General features: G+C 44.0%; 3 protein-coding genes across 3 annotated transcripts in view; 1 reads left to right on the top strand and 2 right to left on the bottom strand.

Moving 5' to 3' along the window:
- Nucleotides 1-2343, bottom strand: part of ADAM19 (ADAM metallopeptidase domain 19) — a 38894-nt gene extending 36551 nt beyond the window's left edge. Inside the window, exons 1-2 of the mRNA XM_067305079.1 lie at nucleotides 2277-2343; nucleotides 1933-2018 (exon numbers count right to left, since the gene is read on the bottom strand). Coding sequence (XP_067161180.1) covers nucleotides 1933-2018; nucleotides 2277-2343 — 153 coding nt within the window. The remainder of the gene's footprint in view (nucleotides 1-1932; nucleotides 2019-2276) is intronic.
- A 5747-nt stretch (nucleotides 2344-8090) lies between these two features.
- SOX30 (SRY-box transcription factor 30) lies at nucleotides 8091-17636 on the bottom strand. Its single transcript, XM_013953648.2, has 5 exons — nucleotides 16898-17636; nucleotides 15448-15687; nucleotides 13878-14057; nucleotides 11488-11974; nucleotides 8091-9425 (listed from the first exon to the last, which is right to left on the bottom strand). Exons 1-5 carry the CDS (start codon nucleotides 17634-17636, stop codon nucleotides 9044-9046), a joined length of 2028 nt encoding a protein of 675 aa, XP_013809102.2. The 3' UTR covers nucleotides 8091-9043.
- Nucleotides 17637-18136: 500 nt separating this feature from the next.
- Nucleotides 18137-24078, top strand: THG1L (tRNA-histidine guanylyltransferase 1 like). The gene is made up of 6 exons (XM_067304889.1): nucleotides 18137-18418; nucleotides 19967-20143; nucleotides 20594-20763; nucleotides 21481-21569; nucleotides 22207-22314; nucleotides 23656-24078. Exons 1-6 carry the CDS (start codon nucleotides 18231-18233, stop codon nucleotides 23815-23817), a joined length of 894 nt encoding a protein of 297 aa, XP_067160990.1. The 5' UTR covers nucleotides 18137-18230; the 3' UTR covers nucleotides 23818-24078.
- The last annotated feature ends 2733 nt before the right edge of the window (nucleotides 24079-26811 follow it).

The following is a 26811-nucleotide window of genomic DNA, read 5'->3' as shown; positions in this document are numbered from 1 at the left end:
ACTAAAACCAACATTAAAAAGAAAAATCATTCAAGAGGATGAAAATAGCCTGATAATCCTAGAAATCCCAACTGGAAGGGCCTCTGGAAGTCTCTAAACTCACCTCCCTTTCAAAGCAGGACTACTAGATAAGGTCAGCTGGGGACTTCTGAGTCTCTGAGCATTTTGTCATGAAGGAAATAGATGAATAAACTCCTCAAAAGAGAAAGAATCCGTTTGATAAGAACAGACTTCTCTATTCAGCTGAAACTGCATACCAAGAAAAAAAAAAATGGTGGGAGATGATCAACCCATACTACTTCTTTATTCAGTGTTGGAGGGGATTTTGCAGAACAGATCAACTGAAAGCAAAATAAGGCAAGACAGACTGAATAGGGCATTCTGTTAAAAGATCAGTCAGCCCATGGGCATGCTTGGGTGTCACTTCATCAATTCCAAGTTCAGTTACAAACTTCTTTCATCAGCTCCCTGCTGATATTCTGGTTTTCTGTCCATCTTTTATTCAGTTTCCAGGACATTGCATCAGGCCCATGCAGATCATGCAGATCATGCAAAAGACGTTCATACATTTAGCATATGCAGGAATGGCTAAATCCAAGGGCTGACTTCTGGCTTACTTGAATTGGAGGTGCTCAGTATGTCTCAGGTTTCATCTGTTTTGCTAACATGTAAGCAACAGCAATGGAAGTTACCTTGCCCATAACTTAGGGGGATCTGAGGGTCTCCATCAACAGGTCTCTTCATAAAGTTGTGCAAACATGACTATTATTGATATTGCTTTTTCCTCTCCTTCAAAAATCCCACTACTCTGGGATCCATCGATTGCTGCAGCTAAAATATCCCAGCTGTAATAGTACGCAAGCTTTGCCAATACTGGTTTTGGAGCCAACAGGAATTGGCCTGAAACAAACTAAGTATGACCCCTGAGACCCAGCAAATTTGTGTTAGGACAAATGCTCTCCAGATGTATTTGTATCACAATCAATAACGAAGAGATTCAAGACTTCCAGACTACACTGCAAGAACATTTTTAAGAGAATTAACAGCACCAGAAAATTTTCATCGCTTTTTTCCTTATATGACAGAATAAAAGAATTTTAGAAATTCTCATGTGAAGAGGACATAAAACCAGAACTAGCAACACTTGTTAGGTGATGCCATTTTTCCCTCAGACTGATGCCATGGGTTTCCCTTTTCTGGTTCACAGACAATTTAAGTAATATCATCTAGATTTTCCTCTTTCATTTGGTTATGCAACTAACAACTTCTTGATAGCGGCAACATGACTTCTGAGAAGCTGAGCTGCGGTTTGTGATTGCTGTTGAAGCCTGGCATCCCAGGGCTTCTCAGAACGGCTGCAGACTACACACACAAGCCCTTAATCCTTACACATAAGAAAAGTGGAGGTGGGATTCAGAGAGCTACATATGGCATCTAAAACAAATTTATCTTCATCTGAGCTGCTGGTTGGCTTATTTAGCACCCTCACAGATGCGATTCTTCCCCTCCTTAAGTAGGAAGGGGTTGTTCCCCAAATGTCATTGACTGTATTGATTCAGTCCCCCAGTGAGGAACACGCAGATCAGGTGAGCTTGAAGGTGGGGTTTTAACGCATGACAGAGGCAAAGCGATTGCAAGCATTACTGCAGGGCTGTGTGAATGGAAGTGGCCAGGAGAAGCCTCATGCTCGGTACCTGAGGTTTGATAATCACCTCTCCCAGCCCTTCTCTGGTTTTTGGAGAAAAGTACCAGCTCCCTGCTCTGCAGATGGTTTTCTGGCTTGTACCTACAGCCTGTCACTGAGTTTAAAGGACTGAAATGCGCATCACAAGGTCCTTTACTAACCAAGACATTGTCCCTCCCCTGAAGACGATGCACAGCTTCGAAAACAAGACACAAGCTCCCACGGCCCCAGCGCTGTGCGCGACCTACCTTCTCGCTGCTGGGGCTCCCCACGGCTTCCCAGCGCGGTACCACCACGCGGTGCGGCAGCTCCAGGCCGGCGGCGACCCCTGCGGCTGGGGAAAGGGGGGACAAGGCTGCTCGGCACCCAGACCCCGTCCCGCCGGCTGCTGGCGGCGCGGCGCTGGGCTTAGGGGAAGCAGGAGGAGATGACACCCCACCACCACCATCACCCCAAAGGGACTGAGGCAGCAAAAAGCCCTTGTGCCCCCCGCCCCGAGCGCGCAGCGCCGCTTCGCCCCTCCCGACGGGGCCGGTGCAGCCGGGCTGCGAGCCCCCCCCCGGCCCCCCCCCGGGCTCGGGCTCGGGCTCACCGCGCCGCGGCGGCGGGCGCAGCAGCAGCGAGAGGGCGATGCCGCAGAGCAGCCCCCGGCCCCGCATGGCTCCGGGCAGGGGACGGCGCTGCCGAGCTGCCGCCCCGGCTCGGCGCCGCGCTATAAAACGGCCGGGGCCGGCTTTCTCCTCCCACCACCGGCCCGAAATCCGCCCCTGCAGCCCCCTGCCCGCGGAGCGGCGCGGGCGCCTCCTCCTCCTCCTCCTCTTCCTCCCCTTCCTCGGCAGCCCCGCGGAGGAGGAGATGCGCCCCGGGAGCGAGCCCGGCTCTGCCCGGCGAGGCGGCGGTGCTGCCCCCCCCCCCGCAGCAGGGGCAGGGGGCGCCGGGGCCCCCGCTCGCTTGGCTGGCTAATGCAGGAATGAATCCCTCCGCCTGGAAGCGAGCAAGGAGGGGGGAGACCTTGGGGAGCTGAATAGCCACATCGCTCCTGAGAGGTTCCTGTAGGAGCTGTGCTGTTTTTATACACGTGCATACATATTTAATCCCATCAAACCCTTCATGCCTGAGCCCGTGTTTCCAGAGGCATCCTCAGTCCCTTGTCTCCCAGGAAGTGTATCGTCACTGACGGGTGAAGGGATGCAGGCTGAGGTGTGTACTGGCCGTGCAGGCGGGTAGGGATAAACGGGAAGAAGCAAAACGGCGATGTTCTCTGTCCCTCTGCCCTTAGAGAAGACAGAGGGGCTGGGGCAGGGGAAGGGCTCAGGAGAATCCATAGCCCCTGCACTGCCCTTCAGGGGTGACCACTCGCTCCCGGACGCTCCCAAAGGAGCATCCCTTTCTTGTCCTGCATCCTTCAGAGTTGTTCCCTGCAGTCCATGCATTGCTTCTTTGCTAGTCCTCTGCTCTTCAGGGGGACAAGCACATGGCCAAGTTTTGCCAGGCTCAGAGACACCTGAGGTGGTCTAGGGACACCTGTGTGAAAGGTCCTGGTAGCCCCCCACAGCACTGCTCCAGGGACAGAGCATAAGAGGATTAGCACTGCTTCCACTAAGGAAAGTTTCCCTAAAGGCAACCGGTAGCAGTTCCTCACTGCTGGATTAGACACCTTGTCTCAGGGTTGGCACTCAGAAGAGGGCAGAAGTTAACGGGGCCGTGCCAGGGTTGCCAGCTGCAAGCCTCTGACCTCCATGGTGGCATAGGTGCTATGATGGCCTTGCACATGCTGCCCCTGTGCAAAGCAGCTCCCCTCCTTTACTTCAGATTATTTCTCCCAAGACTGCCAGCCAGCTCCAACCGCAGATGCACCAACAAGGGATCAAGGGGGCTGTTGCAGGCTCATGAAGAGCAATCGTTGTGGGGTTGGCCCAGAATGGCAAGCAGTCATTGCCTCTTTGTCATACTCTTCAGACAGCTATTGATTTGCATTACCCATAAAACCTTTTCCATTCATCTTTATACTGGAAGTGCCTGTGTAGGTGAACAACCAGGGAACCAATTTAAAAAATGGGGAGTATTTGCACCTGGCTATGTTTCAGAGTGTATCGGTAAATTCGACTGAGAAGAAATTAATGTTCCATTTAGAATAAAGGTTTGCTAGACAACAGTAATGATTTTGGGTGTCGTCCAGAAGTTTATATATGCTGTTGAAATCACTGGAAAAGCCTTCAGTAAAAGAGCTCAGACTCTTGCTACTGTGCCCAAAGGAAGTGTGACTGTTTCCACTTGCAGATGCCATCCTGGCTTATGACTTTCGTATCTGTCCCCTCTCTGCCAGGTAGCATATGCCATTCTCAGCACTTCACATGCTGTCCTGAGAAGCCTTTGTGATCTTGCCACATTCAGCTTATTCCTGATATCACCATGGCAGAAGGAAGTTAAGGCACCATGGAGAGACCTAGAGGAAATCATCAGGGTGAACTGGCTATAAATGACCTGACCCACGAACAGGTCATGAGTTTTCTTCACACAACTAAATCAATATTATTTCCCAGAGCAAAAAATCCAGGGTCCAAACTTCAGCTCTTTGCTAGGCATGTAGAACACCTTGAATGGAAGCCTTGAGTCTTCTGTGGAGAATCCTCCCATTTATTTATAGCTACCTGTATTATAGGAGAAAACAATGGCACTATTGCTGATGCTTTTATATAAAAATAAATATACGTGCCAAACTTAGACAATTATTCTGCTTTCATCTCTGCATAAGGTTTCTGTCTGCACAAAGAAAGAAGCAAAAAAAGTACTTTGAGGAGAAACAAGGATGTTTGCCCTGAAAGATTGTCAGTCTTCCCAGTACAACAAACCTTCACAGGGGCTGCTCCACATATTACTCTATCAGAAGATCAGATCAAAAAAGCATATAATAAAATAAAAGGAGCTTCAAATCACTGTACTATTTAGGCCAAAAACTAGCTGCTTGTGTTTTCTATCATTTTAAAAATTAAACGCATTCAATAATCACATTTGTTATACAGCTATAATTTTATCATTGGATTTTGGTAATATGAGAATTGATATCTTAAATTACAATCACCAGAAAATCCCTCTATAAAAATATAATCACAGGCTGTGCAGTTGTTATATATAGTTTAATTTATCTCTCTCTATATATATATTATATATGATATATCACTTACACTGCTCAGACATTGTTGCATGGAAAGATTCAGGATATTCTAGCCTTATTAACAGTGCTCGTATGCTGTAATGCTACCTGCCTCTGGCAAAGGATGAGTCAGATCCTGCCCTGTGCCCATGCCTTCAGAAAGCTCTTACTGAAGTCAATAGGATGCTTGTCTAAATCACAGAACGAGGTCAGGCTTTAAGTTATCTAGAAATTACACAGGCTTAGACTCATTTCCTCCAGGATCCTAATTGCCTGATTAAAACTCTCAGCTGGGAAGATGGAAATCTGTGCTCTGTTCCCTTATCTACTGCTTAGCCTGTGATGAAGGCAAGGATGCAGTGCTTAGCTGCAGCTTCCAAGCAGCACCCACATCGAGGATAGGTGCATGCAGTTGTTAGCGAGTTTTGAAAATTAGGTGTTTCAGTTTCCCCGGTGCCAAGCTGATGAGAATGTGGATGCAGTTGGGTTTCTGCACTTACTCCACACGGAGTTTGCAAGGTGATTTAACACTATTGTCACTGGCAGGAAAGCAAAAGGTGCGGATTCTCCCATTATATTCATAGTCAATTAGGAGTTACCCACCTAGAAGGAAATAGATAGCCCTACCGAGGAGAATGCCAGTTAAAGAAATAGACTTCTTCAGAGAATGACTGGATCGTATATCGGACTGAAAGCTCAGTAATATTTCATTGCTACTCTCTGTTCAGAAATAGGAAAGGCTGTTGAATGAACTGCTGTTAAAAACCTCCCGCTGACTCTGGAGAAAATGTTATCAAAAATCAAAGTCTCAGAAAAAGAAGGTAGAAGGGTTTTTTTTTTTTATTTTTTTGCCCTGCCTAACTTCTGCATTTCAGACACTTGCACTGATGAAAAAAAGTTTGTATCTTTGGCTGACTTGAATGATATGTGAAATCTTACGTTTTTCAGAACATTTGTCTCCTTTAGATCACTTGAAATGATCAAAGGAGGAAGGCTGTGAATCTGTGAAGGGAACTGGCGATTTAACACCGAACTTCATTATTTCGAGTTTTAACAGTCGAGAACAGCTTCAGCTGACCCCGAGTCTTCTGTTTAGCTTTGGTTTTCCACCATCCATGTAGAATAGTGGGAATACTTGGAAGAGCCCAGAGCAGCTGTCCTGCCAAACAGGGAGAAGCGCTGTAAGACGATCGGGTACCAGACACAGGCTGCTCCCGATGTGCTGCAGTGAAATAATATCAAAGCACGCTCCACGCTGTTCTTAAAGGGTGTGACAGTGCTCTGGCGTTTCCTTCACTTCTTCTGCAGAAAAGTGAGCCTAATGGCAGAAGCTTGTGTATGCTCAAATGTTGCATTTTTGGAACTGTATTTGTATATTTAAAGCACCATAGCTCTCTCCACATTTAGTACAAGCTATTCCCATTCCTATACCATAGTGATTATACTGAAGTAATTTATTCTAAGAGAAGGGAAATGGGTACAATGGCACAAGTTTTAATAACAAACGATCCATAAAACTCTCCAGTAGCCTTGGAGAAGAAAACGATCTCTGCCAAAGTGTAGCCACAGGAAGCATGGGGAAGCACTAGTGAATGTCTTGAGACTTTTTCAGAAGCAGGAGGAAAACAAACTTTATTTGGAAAAACCTGCATCTGTTTTGGTTTTAAAGTTGAGAAGCATGAGAAGTGATTTCTACTTTAGAGTAAGGTAAACAGCAGAGAAAGAAGAAATATTTATTTTCTTCTATAAAGAGTGGAATATGTCTCTCTCACCTGTCAAACACCCTCGGCCCTGCCACGAAGCAGGATGGCAGGAGGGCATACGCTGAACACAGCACTGGCCCTGCCTACAACCCCCTTTATACACTGCAACAGGAGAAATAACAGCATAGATACTTGGCGCTTCGGGTATCTGCGTTTAGGAGATAAGTTCTCATGTGGGCTGGAAATGACCTAGGAAAAGGAGCCAAAAAGCTTCTTTTATCGCAAGGGATGTCCATCCATGCTGGGCTGCCAGAGCATGCTAAGGAAGCTGGGTTTGGATCAGGTGTTTCTATAATTTTCACTCCTATTTCTCTGCTCTGAGTGGACATGACACGAAGGTCTTTAAAAGGCCTGGGCTGAGGGTCACAAGAAGCCCATGGTACAATGCAGCAGCTCTGAGGAACCTCCCTTCAAACAGTGCCAAACACCCCCTCATAAGAGGAAATAAATTTGAATTACCCTTGGAAAGCAACTGTTCTAGATTGTGGTGCTCTGCGATATGTCTTATATCCAACCCCATAGTGTACAAAAAGAAAAATGGGAGAAGAAAGTTAGATCTAGAGAACAGTCCCACAAACAGCTGTTTTACATCCTGAAACATACTTGTATGGGAATTAGTACATTTGCCCACATGCATTCCTGCAGGCCAGATCAGCTTGCAGTGAGAAGATAATTTAGCAACAGGCATTTTCTACTATTTATAAGACTTTCCTCTTAATGTTTCATCTGCACTGCAGATGCAGTGGAGCTGGGGCCTGTCAGCAACAGTTGCAGTGTGTAGCGTAGACAGGATTTACCCTTGATTTTAATCATGTTTTTTAACTGCAAAATGCAGTAGTTCTCAAATAAGAGATTTTGATCTTAGAGGGGATTGTATAACTGGAAAATGGGGTTATGAGCCCACAGAAGTAGAAAATCTTTAAAAATGTTGATATAAGCCTAACAACTTAAAGTGCGAAGAACCCAGAGGGTATCTACCCCATTTACACTGACTTAGGACTATCTTCTGAGGTATGTGGAAATTGTGTTTGTATCTGTCTTTATCAATAATGCAATCTAAATGGATAGATATAGAGGGCCCAGGCCTCGAGTTTGACAGGACACTCAAGATGCACCAGATCCAGTGTGATAACCTCTAAAATACAGGGTGTCCTATATGAGATGGTCAAACTTTATGTCCCCCATTAAAAGCAGAGGATACAGCTTTTCCCATATTTCTGCAGTAACTGGATTTTCACACACATTTATATAACTGTGTGTGCATGTCTGTATGTATTAGTAACTCAAATTCTCTGAAAAAGTGACTTCAACTAGTCACTTTAGGCATGTGCAGCTGAGCTGTGCATGCCCAGTAAGTCCATAAGTTATATGAATTATGATTTACATGTTCCCACTCAGCTCAAGGTCCAAGGCTTAAAATGAAACACTAGGGGTAAGTACATTGTTCAGGTGATTTTATTTAAATACAACAACAGCAGAACAACAGGATTCCCAGAAAGAAATGACACTCCCTCCCCCCAAACAGAAAAAAAAATCGTTTAGTAACATTAATTACTAATTTTGGCAAAAAAAAAATCTGAATTTCCTTAGTCTTTGAGTTCAGCACAGATACTCTCCCCTTTTAACCACCTTCAGTATTCTCTAGAGAATTCAATATTAACTACACTCGGGGATCAAGTCACAGTCCAGTAGTGTAAGTCACAGAGCCAGATTCCATCAATTTTCCTCTCTCTAGGTCCTATCATACCTTCTGGACAATCCCATTCTCATTAATGGAACTAGTTGCAGAATAAAATATTATGGAAATTGACCTAAATTTTCAGTGCATTACATAACGTTTGTACCACAAATGCAGCCTACAATAAAAGATTAACTAAATTAAGCTTAAAACTGTTCACTGTTTCAAAGGAAAAATATAAAACATTGGAGAATCACTCTTGACTTCACTCTCAAGACCTCACAGTGTTTTACTGCAGCAAGAATTACATGTTAGTCATAAAACAGAATTATTTCACTTGCTAAAATTCCTAAGGTAAAACCTACAAAATTAATGCAAATTCCATCAAAATGTTGTCTATGAACACAGAAAGGCAATGTCCTGATTCAGAAGAGCATTAAAAGGATGTGCTTAAAAACACCTCTCCTCAGGAAAGCACATATTCACATACTTAGAACTGAGTACCTGTACAAGTGCTTTCCTGAGCCAGAGCCCAAACAATGCCCTGATGAAGCAGGTGAAACTCCAGGGGCTTTGAGACCTCCCCAGATCTGTACTTGATCTCTCAAAATACAAACAGATCATCAGAGTTCTCAAAATGACCTGCATAGGTCACCCAAGCTACAAGGATTTCCCCTTGAACACACCGACTGAAAAGATGGTGTTGGAGGAAAACATTTATTTCACATTCTGTAATATTCCTCTGGATTATCATGTTTTAAAAATTACAACTCTCGCAACACCTTCCCCTCTTCTTCCTCCTCGCTGTCAGTCACATTAACTTGCTGGATGCTGGAGGGGGTAGATGGGGTGGCTGACAAAACATTCTCCAAAGCTCCCATGTCCAGCTGTGGTATGGGGCTTAAGTACCCCTCCTCGCTGTGGCTGTGGCTGTTGTAATAGGACATTCCTTCAAGGCTCTCACAGCTGCGGGAGTCCTCACTCTGTGCGTGTTCCTCTGGGTACTCCCTGAAGGCATAGTCTCTGTCCAGAGGCAAAAACATCGCCTCATGCTTTTGGTACCGGTCTTCATAAAAGCCAAGGCATTCAGGCACTGAGTTGGTGAAATTCCCATAGCCAAATGGAGGCCGGCTGAACGGGCACGTGCTGCAATGAAAGAGATGGAAAATTGTCTTACAAAAGGGCAGATTGCTCGGACTTCGGTTCAGGCAAGAAAATCAGAATGGCTCTAGTGTTCACTGCTAGTCAGTTCATCCTGCTGAAATATTCATAATACGCCTAATTTAAAAATATGCCTGATTTAAGCTCTGAATACGTAAGAAGAATCACGCACAGATTCCATGTTAGCAAAGAAGGCCTGCATATGCACCCCTTCATGCTAGACACATACAGGAAGTTGCTTCAAAAACAAAAAAACCCAAATTATTGTATTTATTAATGAAATGATGTCATGGATAGAATAGCATATGATAACCCTGCAGTATGTGAACCTACATACTCAAAATAGTAAAACAAAGCATCAAAAGTCAGTTTGTGTTGCTTTTCTATGCCAAAATTTGCCAAAGAGATGGGAAACAAGTGGTCTTATTTATTGAGTGCTCTCTTGCATTTACTATATTGCTGTTAGCAGGAGGATTGACAGAGAATCCGTGTGCCCAATATGTGGTTGCCAGTGTTATTTATTTAAAGAATTTACAGTGATAAATTAAAAAAAGTATTGTAGATGGCAAGAAGTTACTGTACCAAAATATAACTGTTTTTCTCCAGTGTCCTGAGCTTGAATTTTTATTCTGATGCAGAACACAAGATGCAAGATGTGTTACAGCTTACACAGTGTTACAGAAATACACTACATCATTAAGTATGCAAAGAAGTAATAGAGTTCTGCTGTGCAGACAGTAGAAAGACATTGATACAATGTCTATCAAGGTTCCAAGGAGACTACTCATCTTTCCAACCAAGATTTAATACTTTTGTGCATAAATTTGCATACATTCATTTGCATGGTCTTTGCTACCTAGAAATGATGATTCTTGTATGCAAGGAATGAGTTTATAGGAACAAGAACTTACAAATCAATGTATTAGAAAGATCCTGGCATTAGCAAACCTGGCAATCTTCAGAAGTCCAATTTATTTGTGAACCTCAACAGTCTTACAGTACAAGCACACTTCCCTCCCTCAGAGAGCTCACAAAACTGTCTAATTTCAGATACCAAAGGCCTAAGCAAAGCTCATCTTTAGCAATTCTAGGAAGATGTGTCCTGTGTTCATTAAATGACTGCAAAAATAGCAGTATCTTCTATTGCACTTATCCGCTTACTAAGGCCTTACGAGCTTGAGGAGTCATCATCAGTGCTAATTTATGACTGGGTAGTCTTATTGCCTTAGGAACACACTGGCTGTTGTTATCAGTAGGAACAAGCAGTGTATAACCTGTCAGACTATGAGTCTAAAAATCATGATTTGCTGTGTTTGACTTTGCGTGGTCATGAAAGAGAAACGGTGCCTTACAGTGAATAAGCATGGACATGAGTTTGTGCAGTGTGGAACGAGAGCACATCAGTAAGCTATCAGACTTCTTGTGTTTGAGCAGCACGTCTGCATACCTCAGAACTAGCTGCTGGGAGGACACTGGTCCTTTCTGTGCATGGTTAGCTTAAGAAATACCCACACATGTTAGCTTCTAAATTCTTTGATCAGGCGATCTCTGATTGACTACCCCAAGACTGCAAAGGATAAACTAGGACTTACTATTTATATAAAAATTCTGAGGATATTTCCCACCAGGCTAGATTTCAGAAATACTGGTGGTTATGACAGCTGCAATCAGAGTATCTGGGACACATCCCAAACACCTACTTTAATTCTATCTGATCATTTTCAAAATATATTTACACTATTTCTATTTAATTTTTTTTGTAGAAATCAACTGCACTTAGGTACATGAAGTAGAGAGAAAATACTTCTATTTACTGTGGGCTTGGGAGTGCCAGTTACTAAAATAGTACTACGGAGCCTTCAATAACTGGGCGTATATTATGAGTAGCCTCAGGACCACCACAACAGAGTGCTGTAGGAACGTAAGAGCACTTTTTCCTCCCAGGGAAAAGCTCTTGCCTCAGGAGCTGAATGGTCCACCTGCTTTGTGGAAGGACTCTCTGCCTTTTAGTACTCATTCTCACTTGGATTGAAGTGAAGGACTTTACCTTGAAGGGAAATAGTGAGGTCCAGGTACAAAGTAAGGGTGATGAAATGAAAACCGTGGAGGCGTGCCGAACAGACTGGCCGGATGACTGATAGGAGGAGGCTGATAGAGATGCGAGTGAGGAAGAGGGGCAGCTTGGGGAAGAGGTGAACTTCTAGGGCAAGCAGAAATCTCTGAATACTCCTTTGGGGTCTGATTATCAGAGACAGAAAATCTGGCGTTAGCAGGGCTTGTGTTACTTGGGTTCCTACTGGAGCTCTCAGCGGAAGCTGATGAAGGTCTCTTCACATAGCAATTGGGTCCAGCCGTTACAAGAGTTTCTGTCTGAGCAGGTCCAGCAAAGTGCTGCGGTGAAATTACAGGGTGCAGGGGCAGAGCTGGAGCTGGAACAGCCACTGATGTGGTGCTTGCAATAGCAGGCTGTAAAAGTGTAATTGGACCTGGATGTTGAATGGAAGAGGCTGGCAGCTGGATGGCAGGAGCTTCACCTTTAGGAAATAGAAAAGATATTTATCAGTCATGAGTAGAGGATGAGATTTCATAAACAGCCATGTAGCCAACCACAGCTAGAGCCAGAACCATTTCCTCCAAAACATCCTCTAGCACCGCTTCCCTGCACTCAGTGAGGGTTGAGGCTGTGAGCCTGGTAAGAGCTCAGTCTTGTCCTGATAGGGTCATACAACTGGGCTGGAGCGTGCACTTAGAGCTTAAAGCACAGAAGGCCTCTCAGGTCTACCATCTGAGATGGGAAAAGCCAAATTCTTCTTAATTAACCTGCATGGTGCCAAAGCAGCAGTGAGGAGCAGAAGCAATAACTACAATACCCTATCCTCAGACATGTTTTCTCATTTGCTTCACTAATGGACATACCCACCAGCCAATTTCACTTTGAAATGCTTTGCAGACATACACTTTCAAATCACACTATATGTTAATAGGGTTGCCTTTATCCAGAAAGATTTCAGAACACTTTGGGTTAATATTTTAAACCAGGTAGTGGTTTTTGAAAAGTCTGAATTCTGTGTTAATGGGACTTCAATGCTTCTAAATTTTTACAATCACTTCAACCACAATAGAAAGATAGCAAACTCTAGAATGAAACATAGTAGCATGTGAGGAGAACACAACGTTTTAAGATACATTAGGGTAAGAAATGAAAAATATTTTATTTAATCAAATCTGCAGAGGGACTTAGGAAATGATCACATCGCTAACTCAGAACTTGGCCAAATCAAAGTAGAAGGCTCTCTTATACATTTCCAAATATTACTATGGAGCATAAATGGGCATTCAGGATTTTTTTTCCTCATTACAAAGAGAGCAGCCCCTGAAGACCAGTGTTCATATACTGAAACAAAACACGCCAGTGAATGGATCTATGCCATTTGTTCTTGAAACCCACCATCCACGCACTGACAGAGCCAGAGCTCTTTCATCAAGACACATGAGGGACCACAGTCAGGCACTCTATTTGCCTGTGGGCTCTTATGCTACACCCTATTACACTGCACATTACTGACTTACTATAAAAAGAAGGGTCCTTCCAGGTTAAGTGCAACTTTTAAATGTATTATTTCTTCTATAACTATGTTATTCTGTGTATAAAAGCTGAGTTTTGTGGGCTCAAACTGTGGACACGCACAAGCTGATGAAATACATATACAACTATCCCAGGTGGGCATAAATATCTAAGTAACTGTTCACGGTAAAATGTGCAAGTGAAAAATTCCTCTTCCAGTTTTAAAGAATGCTTTAAAATTGCAGCCCACACCCTCCCTACTTAACATCCTCCTTTCTGATGCCTTTATTGACAATCTGTCTGCCCTCTCTTGTAAGCAGTCTAAGCTGCTGAGCATTTGTTCTAAAGCAATGGTGCCCTCACTGGAAAGGCACACCAGCACAGGAGTGCAGAGGTGCCAGCGGCTAAGCTAATAAGCTTTGCCAGGCTTAGTAGTGTGGGCTGAGCAGCAGTTAGATCTGGTGAGGTAAGATATGTCTGTGATGGGGACAGAACAAGAAAAAAAAAAAAAAAGATAGCTGTAGCTCAATAGGAAGCAAGTACTAACTTTAAGTAACAGAGACCCAAAAAAGGCAGAAAGATAGCAGGAGGGAACTAGGAGATAAGGAGAAAACAGCAGGGATCTGTAGGGGAGTAAGGAAGTAGCCAGAAGAATTTAAGGGCAGCAAAGGGAGAGAAGGCTGAGGAAATAGGAGGCAAGAGACTAGGAGGCAGCAGTGCAGTGTCGAGGAGGATTGACAGACACAGTGGTGACTAAAAAGACTGAGAAATCATATCTTAACTATATCTACACTACCATGTGCATAACTTTTACTACAATAGGTAGATTCCTAATTTTTAAAATCATTCACTCAAGACTACTAAAAACTCACAGACAGGATGTCCAATACTGTTCTGAACATTGGGGATGACAACGGAGTAAGCGGGTGATCGGAAAGGATAAATGGCAGCTGGATTTGTAGTGATGATATTCTGAGAAGTGCCGGAAAATACAGTGGAAACAGTCAATGGAAAACGCTTCCTTTTGCCCGGTCGTGGCTGATAAACCCAACCTGTCAGAGATGAAAAAGATGCAGACTTCCCATTTTTGGGATGATCTCTTTCTTTCTGTAAAGCTAAAATATCTGTAATTCTGAAGTATCTAAAAAAATACGAGTCCAAAAACTGCTCTAATAGTCAATGGCAAAACTCTCATTCATTTCAGTGGGCTGGCAAATGGGTGTTTTATCAGAGGCGGAGTTAAAATGAGCATGTTTGGGCATTGTTATGTTAGCAGTTCGGTTAGGTTACCAATGTAGTTACCATTCAAAAGTGTTTGTGAGACAAAGAACCACAAAACAGTGGGGAGTGACATTGTACAGCTAAGGAAAGCATGTGAAGGAGAACATGATACTGTACCATGGGCTTTTGGTGTGGAAAAAAGCAAGAGTATGCAAAACGTAGATCTTTCCTGATTGTTTCCTTAGCCCCTTAAATCTCACATATACCTGGAGGTTAAAAGATACGATGAAAAATATGATCCACTAGAAATCCAGTTTAAATTTTGGCAGCAAGGAGTACACTTGCCTTTGACTTACAACATTAACCAAACACATAGAAATATTTTGGGAATTTGGACTGAGCAGCTTGGTTTTCTTCGGCAGGCTAACTCTTATGCTACTTTAAAGAAACCCTTTTTTTGAAGGATGAAAAAACAGAAGAAGAGATTCTGCTCTTTATCTTCTGCTTGTTTATGATGTATTAGTCAGGTCTTGTCTACCCGAACTAGTCATGATTGTGAACTAGTGGATCTATGACACCACAGACAGAACGGATTATGACACGTGATGTCTCAGGAGCTTTTATAAAGAGCGCTCAGAAAACTTCTGCTCCATTTTGTTAGTGCCTTTTTAACTGAACTGCAGTGCTATGGAGAAACAAATTTAAGGGTGCAAATCCCTAATCCTTTGAAAAAGGGGTTGAGAAACATTTTCTTCCACATCTTGTCTCGGGAATCCCAATGCCACAAGTTGAGGAGTCCCACAGAACACAATGCCATTTGTGCTTCCCGTGGCATTTCCCTTTCCTGCTTTTACAGGAGTGGATGCATGTGTCACCCAGGCCACCTGGACAGCTCCTTTTGAAGCCTGTGAAATGTTGCAACAGGCCACATTCACAATAAACTGTATCTGGCCATTAGACTTGTAAAGCATTCAGAAGAGCTGCGATACATGCGGTGGTCTAAGAATGTAAGAAATTCAGAGGCTATGGAGGATGAGACATCATTTATGGACAACTTTAAAAAAATGAATATGCTTTCAGGTACTAGAAATCTGATGAAAGGACCAAATACTTGAAAGTCTATCATTTCTTCCAACTCTATTATTTGCTCTAATGAAAGATCACTTTTTTCCTACAACTCTTGCACTTCTAAAGCATTTGGATAAATAAATATATGTTTACCAGGAAATTCTTCTCTGTGCTTTTCTTTTATTTTCTGGGCTTCATCATAATAGGGCTTCTTCTGCTCTTCGGTCAGTTTGTTCCATTCCAATCCAAGCTGAACACTGATTTCTGCATTATTGGCAGCTGGGTTAGCTTTGGCTAGAGCTGGCCGATGAATCCTAGCCCATACCATGAACGCGTTCATTGGACGCTTTACATGGCCACTTTTGTCCTTGCTAAACGGAGTATCTGGTATCCCTATGCAACAAAACGAGGAAAGATGATCATCTGCCAGGCAATATACACAATACATGTTACATTCAATAGTATTTCCAAGGGGTATTTAGCAATATTCAGAAGAATCATTAGAGCCTTGGAACACACAAAACTCAATGCACATTCAGAGAACAGTTCCTAGAAAAATAACTAAGTCTAACAGAGTATCGCTGACTAGCCTCCACTGAAACACTACATAAGGAATTGTTTACATGGCTTTTGTCACAGGCTTTCTCTTCTATAGGAAACAAAAATGACTGTTAAAAACACACTGGTTTGGATTTCATTTGGCTAGACTGCTTTCTGGAATACCTGTGTATTTATAAATTAAACATAATATAGCATTGACCATATCACTGCAAATTCATTATCACCACCCCAACTATGCATCCAAACCCTAATGATGCAGGGACCAGATCTGACGATGGTACGGCAGTTTAGTCCCACATCTTTGCAGTCTCTCACCTCTCTGAGGTTGTTGCTGCACTTTTGTTTTGTTTGTTTTTCTTTTTCCCCCCTCTTTCTTTTCTCAGATTTAGATGCCTGTTTGCTGGAGGAACCCGTTTCACCAGATGACTGTTACATGATGCCCAGCTTTAGGTCCTTATAACCAAGGACTGGATTTGCATTGAGTTGGCAACATAAATCCCAACCCCTTCACAATTGAACTTTGAGCAACTTAGAAATGAACTCTTCTATATGGTCAATAAAGGGCACATCTGCTAGTCTTCAGGACTTCAAGTTAATTTTAAAAGCTTGTATTTCTTTAAAAAAGAACTCCTAATCCAGACGTTTAAAAGTGTTCATCACTTAACATCTCCTAATTTTCTCAATAAGAGGTGTTCAAATGCTCATAGCTTTAAAAATCAAGCAGATGCCTAAATTGAACTTGAAACCACTATTCACTGCAATTCTGAAACCAGCTATAACGAGTTTAAAACAGATGGGGAGCAAGCAGACAAAACTGCACTGATTTTAATGAACCACTAGAGAACTTTGTGCATTGCCTGAGAACTTTGTCCTGCATGTTTACACCTTAAGCCGAACAAAAGAGTTGTACAGACTACAGCGTATCCAAAGGGCTACTTCTCCAACACTATTTTAACTTGTGTTCTCCTATCTGATAAAACCTGCCAACTGTGTGTCACTTACTGAAGCCTTGCAAACTCTAAGCGATCTTACAATGCAATACCTGCATCGGAGGGCAGCACTGTGAGGGGCACATTTTTAGTTTCAATTTTTACTGATGGCTCCAGTAAAGACTGCATTTTAAGAGGCACTTGGGTCACTGGCACTTTAGTCACATGGATCAGCTCGGAAGGCGGAGGGCCTTGAAACTGAATTCTGGTCCCTGATGGCAAGGGGTGAAGCATCAGCGGGACCGCCAGATTCGGAGGGTGCATTGCGAAGGCCCCGGGCGGCAGAGCCAGGCTGCCATCGCTGCTGGGCTGGGCGGCCCCGCTCGCGGATCCCGCTGCATCAGCCTCCACCTCCTCCTTCACGCCGCAGGCCTCAGGTGCTGCCTCGGGTGGCTCCACCTTGATGGCACCTGCAGGCCCGGACCCCGGGAGCGTCCCATTGCCCCCGTCCTCGGGCATCTTCAGCTCTTTGGGGCCTTCCTGGTCCCGTCCGGCCGCGATGGCGCCCGGGGCCTCCTGCCTGCATCCCCACAGGGCGGCGGGGCACCTCGGCTCGCCCCTCTTCCTGCCGCCGCAGGCCGCCTCCTCCTGCTCGGCCTCCTCCACTTTGATGCGCAGCACCTGGGGGGGCCTTTCGGCTGCCGCCGCCGCCGCCGCCTCCTCCGGCCGCCGCGGCCCCGGCTCCCGGCGGGGCCCTGCGCGAGGCGGCGGGCGGGCGGCGGCGGGCGGCAGGGGGCGCTGGCGGCACTGCGGACGGGCCGCGCCGCCTGCCGCCGCCCGCTCCATGGCCATGACGCCGCGGCCGTTTGCCGCCTGCGGTTGGGGCGCAAACGCTCGCAACGCCCTCCCGCGCCCTCCGCCCGCGCCGCGCGCACCAATGGCCTCGCGCGCCGCTGCTCCCCTCCCCGCCCCCGCCCGCCTCGCGCCTCACAATGCGGTCGCCGTGGAGACCGTTGGCGGCGGCGCCGGGCGCTTTGCCCCTCGGCCCGTTCCCCCGCACTTCCTGCGGGCCTGCTGCGGCGCCGGGCGCTTCGCCCCGACCCTGCGCCCCCCGCCCCAAACCGGGGCCCGCCGCGGCCATCCCCTCCCCGCTGGCGGCATGGCGGCCCCGGCGCAGCCGAGGGGACGGGTCCTCAGCGCTGCGAGCCCCTCCTGCCTACGCCCTCCCCATCAACCACGCGCGTCCCCGGCGCTGCACAGCGCCTCTTGCTCCACGGGGCGGAGACCTGGCGGCCCCCGGTCCCCGGGGCACCGAGCCCTGCCTCGGCACAGCAGCCCCACTGGCTGGAGGACCCGCGGAGCCATAGAGAGGTCCGCCTCGTGGCCCAGAAGGGCTCCTTGCTGTACCCTCGGAGGGTGCTCGCTGCTTCCGCTTCCGTTCCGGCCATGCTGCGGAGCTGGCGGGCCACAGCGGCCATCTGTGCTGCGAGCGGGAGGTGCGTGAGGCGTCCGTGCGGCCGCCGCCTCCTTATGGCGAAGAGCAAGTTCGAGTACGTGCGGGACTTCGAGACGGCCGACACGTGCCTCCCCAACTGCTGGATAGTGGTCCGGCTAGACGGCCGCAACTTCCACCGGTAGGGGCCGGGCGGGCAGCCAATGGCCGTGGCGCTTATAGCAGCGCGGTTGCCATGGCGACGCCTCAGCCAGTGGGAGGGGAGGAAAGGGGGGCTGAGGTGCGTGTTTGGGGGGGAGGGGGGAGTCTCCTAATGGGCCCCGGCGGTTAGCCTGGCACCCTGGCGTGCGGAGGTGGTGCACGTAGGGGTGCTGGGCCGCAGGGTGCGGTGCAGAGCGGGGTGCTGTGTCCCAGGGTTAGCCTGGCACCCTGGGGTGCGGAGGTGGTGCACGTAGGGTGCTGGGTCCCAGGGTGCGGTGCAGAGCGGGGTGCTGTGTCCCAGGGTTAGCCTGGCACCCTGGGGTGCGGAGGTGGTGCTCGCAGGGTGCTGGGCCGCAGGATGCTGTGCCCCAGGGTTAGCCTGGCACCCTGGGGTGTGGAGGTGGTGCACGTAGGGTGCTGGGTCCCAGGGTGCGGTGCAGAGCAGGGTGCTGTGTCCCAGGGTTAGCCTGGCACCCTGGGGTGTGGAGGCGGTGGCTGTAGGGTGCTGGGTCACAGGGTGCTGTGTCCCAGGGTTAGGCTGGCACTGTGGGGTGTGGAGGTAGTGCACATAAGGTGTTGGGCCGCAGGGTGCGGTGCAGAGCAGGGTGCTGTGTCCCAGGGTTAGCCTGGCACCCTGGGATGTGGAGGTGGTGCATGTAGGGTGCTGGGCTGCAGGGTGCAGTGCAAAGCGGAGTGCTGGCCCCAGGGCAAAGAACATAGATCCCTGATGTCCTGACTGATTTCGGGCTAATGACCATGGATTCCTGAAATGCGTCTGTGCCTCGCTTGAGCTGTGTGAACTCTGCAGGGGCAGTGGTTAGGCCCCAGAAATTCTTTCATTCAGCTTCTCCAGAGTCTCTCACTACTACTGGTATTTGTCTTTATGGGCCATGTACAGCTTAAGAACTGTGACTTCTGTGGGGTGATAGGTAAATGGTGTAACAGTGGCTTGGACGGGTTGAGGGAAGGACTGCAACTGGTACACAAGAATATTTATTTATGTGTGGAGTCAATATCTTTGTGATATTCAGCTTTTTTCAGGATAAATGGGTCACGGTTCTCTAGAGTGGCAGATGGCACATATTCTTGCTGGGGTTTTGATCTCTGAAAGTTGCTCTTCCAGATGGTGCTTTGGTGAAGTGTGGTTCTGGTAACGCTCTTGAGTTTTGACGATTGACGGAAATGTTACCTTTGTTGGACAGAGTATAAAAGGCACCCTAGGGCAAAGTGAGGTCGCAGAAAATGTTATTTGTCATCCTCTTATTACAAGTAAAACAGGGAAAGCAGCCGTTTGGAAGGACTGTTATATAGTTAGGATGAGATACTGATGGGAAAGTGAATGGGTTATCGGGGATGTATAAGCACAGTTTGTTGTTACTGTTGTTCATACCTGGAGGGAATTCTCTGTCAGTATTGACAGGATACTGGAAATCAATATTCATGGGAAGTAAATGTGATGAAAATTAATGGGGTAGCATTTTCGAGTAGCATTTTAAAGGATTCTTATTCAACCATTTTTGCTTTGAAGGTTTGCTGAGCAACATGAGTTCAAAAAGCCAAATGATGACCGTGCTCTTCATCTGATGACCAAGTGTGCCCAGACAGTGATGCAAGAATTGGAGGATATTGCTATTGCTTATGGACAAAGCGATGAATACAGTTTTGTTTTCAAAAAGAAGAGTAGATGGTTTAAGCGAAGAGCAAGGTAACAGCTGCTTTGATACTAAGAAGTGTATTCACTTTTAATACCTCTCTCTAAACTTGGAATTTGTTGCTCTTTCTTAGATTTGCCTTTACCTATAGGCAGAGGCTATGAGCAGGACTGTATTTGGGTGTATACACTGCAAATTAGCTCTCAAGTTCTTCATGTGAACTCTTTGCAGGCGATCTTTCTGGAATATATGTTCAGTGATACAGGGTTTTAAAAAAAGTTTTGATTAAACACAGCTGCTTTTAGCAAAATGATTCCCTTTCCAGACTCTCTTATGTGATTCTCAGTACTTCTTACTCTTCAAAAGACTCTATGATATTGCTGATTTGTGGACCATTCTTTAAGAAATTCTGCCATCTCCCAAAATTATTGCTGTTGATAGCCCGGGTGATCACAGTATAATCATATTGATGTATTGCTTTCTTTTTGCTTTGTGTTTGCAAGTAAGTTCATGACTCATGTGGTCTCCCAGTTTGCCTCAAGTTACGTTTTCTATTGGAAGGATTACTTTAAGGACCAGCAACTTCTGTATCCACCAGGATTTGATGGACGAATTGTGTTGTATCCCAGCAACCAAAATTTAAAGGACTACCTCAGTTGGAGACAAGCAGATTGTAAGCATTTTTAAAAAAAACAGATTTGTACAGTTGAGTTCTTCTTTCTGAATACAGATGCCCTTACTGCAAGTGTATGCATATATGTTATCGGTGAAAGAACAGCAGGTAGGGGAAGGCATAGTTTTAAATAAACTATTAAAATTGTGCTGGGATTTGTATGGATGCAAGAATATAGGCTAAACTTTTGGGACTTCAGATTACTTAATGTTCATTACATGCTGGGAGTGAATTTGGCACTGGAAATACTAGAATTATTAATAGAATTTGTTTGTTATTGTTTATGTTGTTGTGTTTAACCAAGATAATCTTCTTTAACCAAGAGAGGTGAATGTTTGAATACAACTTCACCGTGTAGCAAAATCATAGCAGTCACGAGCACTGTATATTCCATCATGTTGTACTTTGTTTCTAGACTTTTGTTAGTAGCTAGTCTTTGTTGGTCAAATGAAGATAACTTCCCTTATTCATAAACATTGTTCTCTCTCTGTTCTCCCTCTCCCACTTAGTGAAGTATCATGACGTCAATCTTCTAGTCACTCTTATGATATACAGTACCTTAAAAATGGATTAGAAAGATTGTAACTTCTGCAGATACTGATATTATTAATGACCCTTTATTACTGAATATTTCCTATATGTGACTCTGGCAATAAAGTTGCTTTTTCTGAGTCATCACTCAGATTTGGTAAATACTCTTTCCCTCTTTTTCTGTAGGCCATGTTAATAACCTTTATAATACAGTGTTTTGGATGCTTGTACAGCGAAGTGGTTTGACACCAGTACAAGCACAGGATAGACTTCAGGTAAGAATCTTTTGAGGTCATGTTGTTCTAGGTACAAACAGAATCACACGATTTGCTAAGCCACGTCTTGCCTACCCAGCAGCCCAGGCTATCTTTTCTGCTCTTATTGTAATAACTTCACAGGTATACATTCAACAACTTCCTTTTGAATTGTACAGATGTTAATATGATTAGCATATAGCATTTTAGGTAGAATGTTAATAGGATTTTCATTTCATAATTAGTGAGTTCAGAAATCTTAGACACTTTATATAAACATCCATTATCTCTGAACAAGAAATAAAATGGGAGGATTCAGATGCTGTTGATTCCCAGTTCCTTCTGTGGTATTCTGACTGATTGTGCAGACTTAAGCACATTATATCTATTTTCTCCTGGATTATGTTGACTTTCTTCTACTCCTCTTTTGAAAAAAGTAATAACAAACTTGAAAGGAACTCTCTTTTAATATTCCCATTTGGCATTTGGAAATAGTTTCTCTGTTGGGAGAGGTAATTACACCTTGTAATTTAAAGATGAAAAACCTGTATAAATGCCACTCTTATTCCCAATATTTACCTAACATTTGTGCTAGAGATTCAGTTTGCTGGTATATATATTTTTTTTTTCTATAAGGGTACTTTTCTTTTTCTGTCAGGGAACTTTGGCTGGAGATAAGAATGAAATTTTATTTTCTGAATTCAACATCAACTACAACAATGAGCCTTTGATGTATAGAAAAGGAACTGTCCTAATATGGCAGAAGGTAAAAACTATATTAGTACTGGCTTCATGCTCATATTTTAAACAGCTCACTATGGCAGACAAGCTATACTGTAAAAACACCAAATGTGAAGTAAAGCTCCGTGGACATCATCTATAAATAACTTTTAAAACTAAGAAAGTTTTCCATATAATGATGTGTAAATTACTAATTATTTTAGAGGTGTTTTTGAGGTATCTATCCATGAGCATAGTATAAAAACTAGTCTCTGAAGTCTGGTTTATACATAAATTATGACCACTGATATATATACATTGTCATCTGTTGTTATATGTTTTATGTAGAATTTCACAAGACTGATGTATCTACTAACTGATGTATCTAATTCTTCTTTGTTTAATGAATAATATACAGTTGGTTTCTTATTGCTACCAGCTTTGAAAATTGAAGAAGCCTATTCTGCTTCCTGAAAAATTACATTTTAATGACTGTTATCAAAGTTTGATACAGTAATCATTAGGGCCTGTGCCAGACCCTTCACAGGACCGGATCCTAAGTGGTTGCATGGCAAAGGAGTTATAAACTTTCATTCAATAAGATAGCTCAGCTCATAGGACCTTTAGTCCTCTTTTCTTCATATGTAAAGGAGCATAGTAAGGAGTGCAGCTGTTAATGAGGAATTTCTTTTAATAATAACTTGGGAATTCTCATATTCTAGGATTATATCACTGATGCAGAATTAGCGTAAGAAATTCCTGGCCTGTGTTTTGTATGAGATCAGACTCCAGAAAATCATAAATGTTTCTGGCCTTAGTATCTTCCGCATTTAGAAATTTTAATTAAAAATATGCACCTTGCTTGTGATCAGGACCCAATTAGTCTATGCTGAGAGTTCTCTGTAATTTATTCAGCCTTATGACTTCTATATGCAGAAAAAATTGATAATCCTTTTTTTATTATTTTGGCTAGTGATTTCTCTTACTTCATTTGAACTAATTGGAACAGGTAGAAGCTCCAGCCTGGAAATATATTCTACTTGTTCCTTGTACATGCTTTTTCTTGGTAATTGTAGGCCATTTGCAAGGTTTCCCATATGCTTTGAATAGCTCCAATCTAAATATTGTATTTTATTCAAGAATACTTGTAATCAGTTACATGAATTTGCAGGTGATTTCTTCAAGCCATGTGATGATGACATGCGGTTTGAACTAGTCATGCCAGTCCACTGAATATAAAATAGATTCTCTTTCAGAAGATTCAGTGTTCAAATTATGTAGTACATCTAGGGATGATAGTTACTTTTGTTATAGCTTTTTGTCTTGTTCATCTATGAAAGCCAACTGAAGTCTTATCTGTCTGCTAATGTGTCAACTCTCTTTTCAGGTTAATGAAGTCATAACAAAGAAAATAAAACTGCCAAAGGAAACAGAAGAAAAGGAAGTTGAAGTGACCCGAACTAGGACTAAAGTTGTTCCTCTGCACTGTGACATTATAGGGGACCAGTTCTGGGAGGAATATCCTGAGATTCTGGCTGAGGATAGTTGATTTCTCCAGCACCTGTAACTGGCAGTTTACATTTTGCTCTGCTAGGGTTGTTGCAAAGTGAGGAGTATGGACTGTGGCTGGCAGAGTTTAACTTGTAACCCTCTTCAACAACTACATTGTTTTTAGCACTGTTGTTGCCTGAGAAACAGACACTGCTCTGTTTTCTGACAGACAAAGATATGTCTTTATGGAAAAGGTAAAATCATATTATATTTTGAATGTGAAGAACTCATTATAAATTAAAAGACTGTTCCTTGTAAATGCGTATTTGCAAAAAGACTGTATAGAAATTTTGTGCATTTCTATAGTATTCTTTAAGCCGCAGGATACCTTATTGAACTACCAAACTATACAAAAGGTTATGTATTTGAACAGTTAAAAGCAGAGGGAAAAATAATTCTTTTGATTTTTGTTTCAGTTATGAGACAGACCAGAATACTCCAGTTGGCAATTGGTAATAAATTTCAAGGCCAATGTGTTTAATCAAGTTAGTGACAAAATATGTGACTACCTAATGCCTCTGACCCTTACAAAAAGGAAATGGAGTACCTGTCATTTTCCTACAACTGGTTTTTAAAGCTTTTGTCAACTGTACAGGATTTTTATACTTTTTTTAAGATTTAAAAAGAATAATGATTTCTTCCCTGCTGTGTTTATTATTTGGACTTTCTCACTGTGGTGACTTTTACTGGTAATCAGTGAAGGTTTCAAGTAGTTAAGCTAATAGTAAAGATACTGTACAGACTTGAATTCTGTCAGGACATGGGTAAACATTGTGCTGTCATTTTTCTGTGGCCTGGGAAACCATCTGCCTCAGACTGTGCAGTAGACTGAAAAGTAGCAACACGGGAAAATTCCTGGTGCTTGCGGAGAGGATGCTAGCACGAATCTGTGGTGGTGGTCTCTGATTCCCTTATGGTCGATACAGATACACAATACCTGATAGCTAAAGAGAGGGAAAAGTACGATGGCCATGTGCGTGCCTGGTCTATGCACAGTTTTGTTCTGGTTTAAGTATCAGTTGAAGACTCTTTGTCAAAACAGTTAAATCATACAATCTCTGAGAGCAGACGTATCTCCGATAATATAAGGGGGCTTGTCCCCCTGTAATTGGAAATTTAGGGAAATAAACTATTTCATTATAAATACGTATCCTTATAGAAATGCAACTGTAACGATATTATATCATTACCACTTTAACCATATTGGTTTCAAAAAGAAACAGTAATCTAGCTGACAAGCTGTGTTGGTAAGGGAAAGTTTATACTCGGCAGTTGAGACTGGCCATAAAATTGGAGAGGATCGAGTGTGACTAGAGAAGGTTAGCACAGAGTTAGTCTCATTCATTGACACAGCAGCTTCCTCTCTGCTTTCATACTTTTCTTCCCACAGGAAGAAATTATGCATTTAAAACAATGTTGTGGGTTTTTTTTCTAATTCTTATTTACTCAGATGTAATTTGAAAAACTGTACTAAATGGGTACTGATGTAAAATACTACTTGGCAGTTTTTTCCTTTTTCTGAGAATGAACAATGAGTCTATGTGTTTATAAAAGCATGGTAATTCCCCTCCACTACTGCGTCCTAATACTGAGCAGTTCAGTACATGCAATAAGAGAATGTATATTATTTTTAGTCTGTAGAAAGGGCTGTCTAGTCCTCAGGAGGAGGATATGAGGGATTGTGAGGTGATGATTCTGAATGAATCATCACACTGCAGTCATTTAGCAGTAAGAACTTCCTGATACTACTCTACGTGGGTTTTCTTTGTCCTGTTAGACAAATGTACTTTACTTGACTTTGATATGCTGTGGTGCCTGACTTCGGACATTATGGATAGAGCATATAGAGCATTATATATAGAACAGAGAGTCTTCATTCCAGAGCTGGTAATATTTGGATTTTGCAGTCTCAGGAAAGATGAAAAACAATTTTTGGCAAATATGATTCTGCTTCTCCTTGAAAAGTATTACATAGGGTTTTTAATCATATATATATGAGACTACCTGATACATACATACTATAATATATGTCTATTTATGTGTGTCACGTGTACATATATTTGAAAAAGGAAGTCTATATTAAGTCTTACATCCTTGGAGCGTTTTCCATTTAACTCATCCTCACCACAGTATTCAATAAGTAAACATGTCTGTTAACATGTGGATGGAGACTCTGGAACCTGGATATGGATTATGTTTTCAGATATGGCCTTTAATTTTTATTAATCTAAATACTAGAAAAAGCAACTCCCTGTGAACTTAATGGACTTTAAGTGCACCCTATCATCATGCACAGGGTCATAAAAATAAGTTTGCAGCTGTATGGGAAAACAGATTTTATTTTTTTCCCCTAAGGTTCAAGATGTGGACTGGCATTAGAGTGGCACACGCAGCTAAGCCTGCGTCCCAGCCTTGTGCTTACACTGACATTTGTATAGCTGGAAGAGTCCCGTTCTGTGACCCAGTGAAGAACCAGACGTTTGCTTTGGAGGTGGTCAGAGAACTCTAACTGATGTTACATTGCCATAAAAGGAAAGAGTAGACTTTCGGGAACCAGTTATGAAAGCTTAATGGTAGGTGGCAGAATCTATTAATGGGAGCAAAAAGAGAGGCTGCAGGGTTAACAACAGCGTTGCTTTTTTTCTGAGAAATATTGCTGCACTGCATATTAGGGAAGAAAATGAAAAGTATATTGCAGAAGCTTTTGCCCAGCTTCCCTTTAGTCTGCTCCACTCTCTGGGGGGCCGGGGGTATTTTGAGCAGTATCCCTGCTCGGAACGGGGAGCAGCGCCCTCCAAAACAGCGAGAGGGCTCCTGGGCCAGCACCGCTGGCATACGGGCTTGGAGGGGAGAAGGGGGCCCCTGCGCAGAGGCCTGAACTTAGAGCCGCACCACGAAGTTCATGGAAGATGCAGCAATGAAGGGAACCGCAGTAAAAGCGGAGCGCGCTCCGTGCGGCTGCCCCGGGCAGGGACGGCGGCCGCCGCGGCGC

Source organism: Apteryx mantelli, chromosome 14, assembly GCF_036417845.1.
Source record: "Apteryx mantelli isolate bAptMan1 chromosome 14, bAptMan1.hap1, whole genome shotgun sequence".
NCBI classification, from domain to species: Eukaryota; Metazoa; Chordata; class Aves; order Apterygiformes; family Apterygidae; genus Apteryx; species Apteryx mantelli.
Note: the sequence above shows the minus strand (reverse complement) of the source record. Positions and strands in the feature narration are given on the sequence as shown.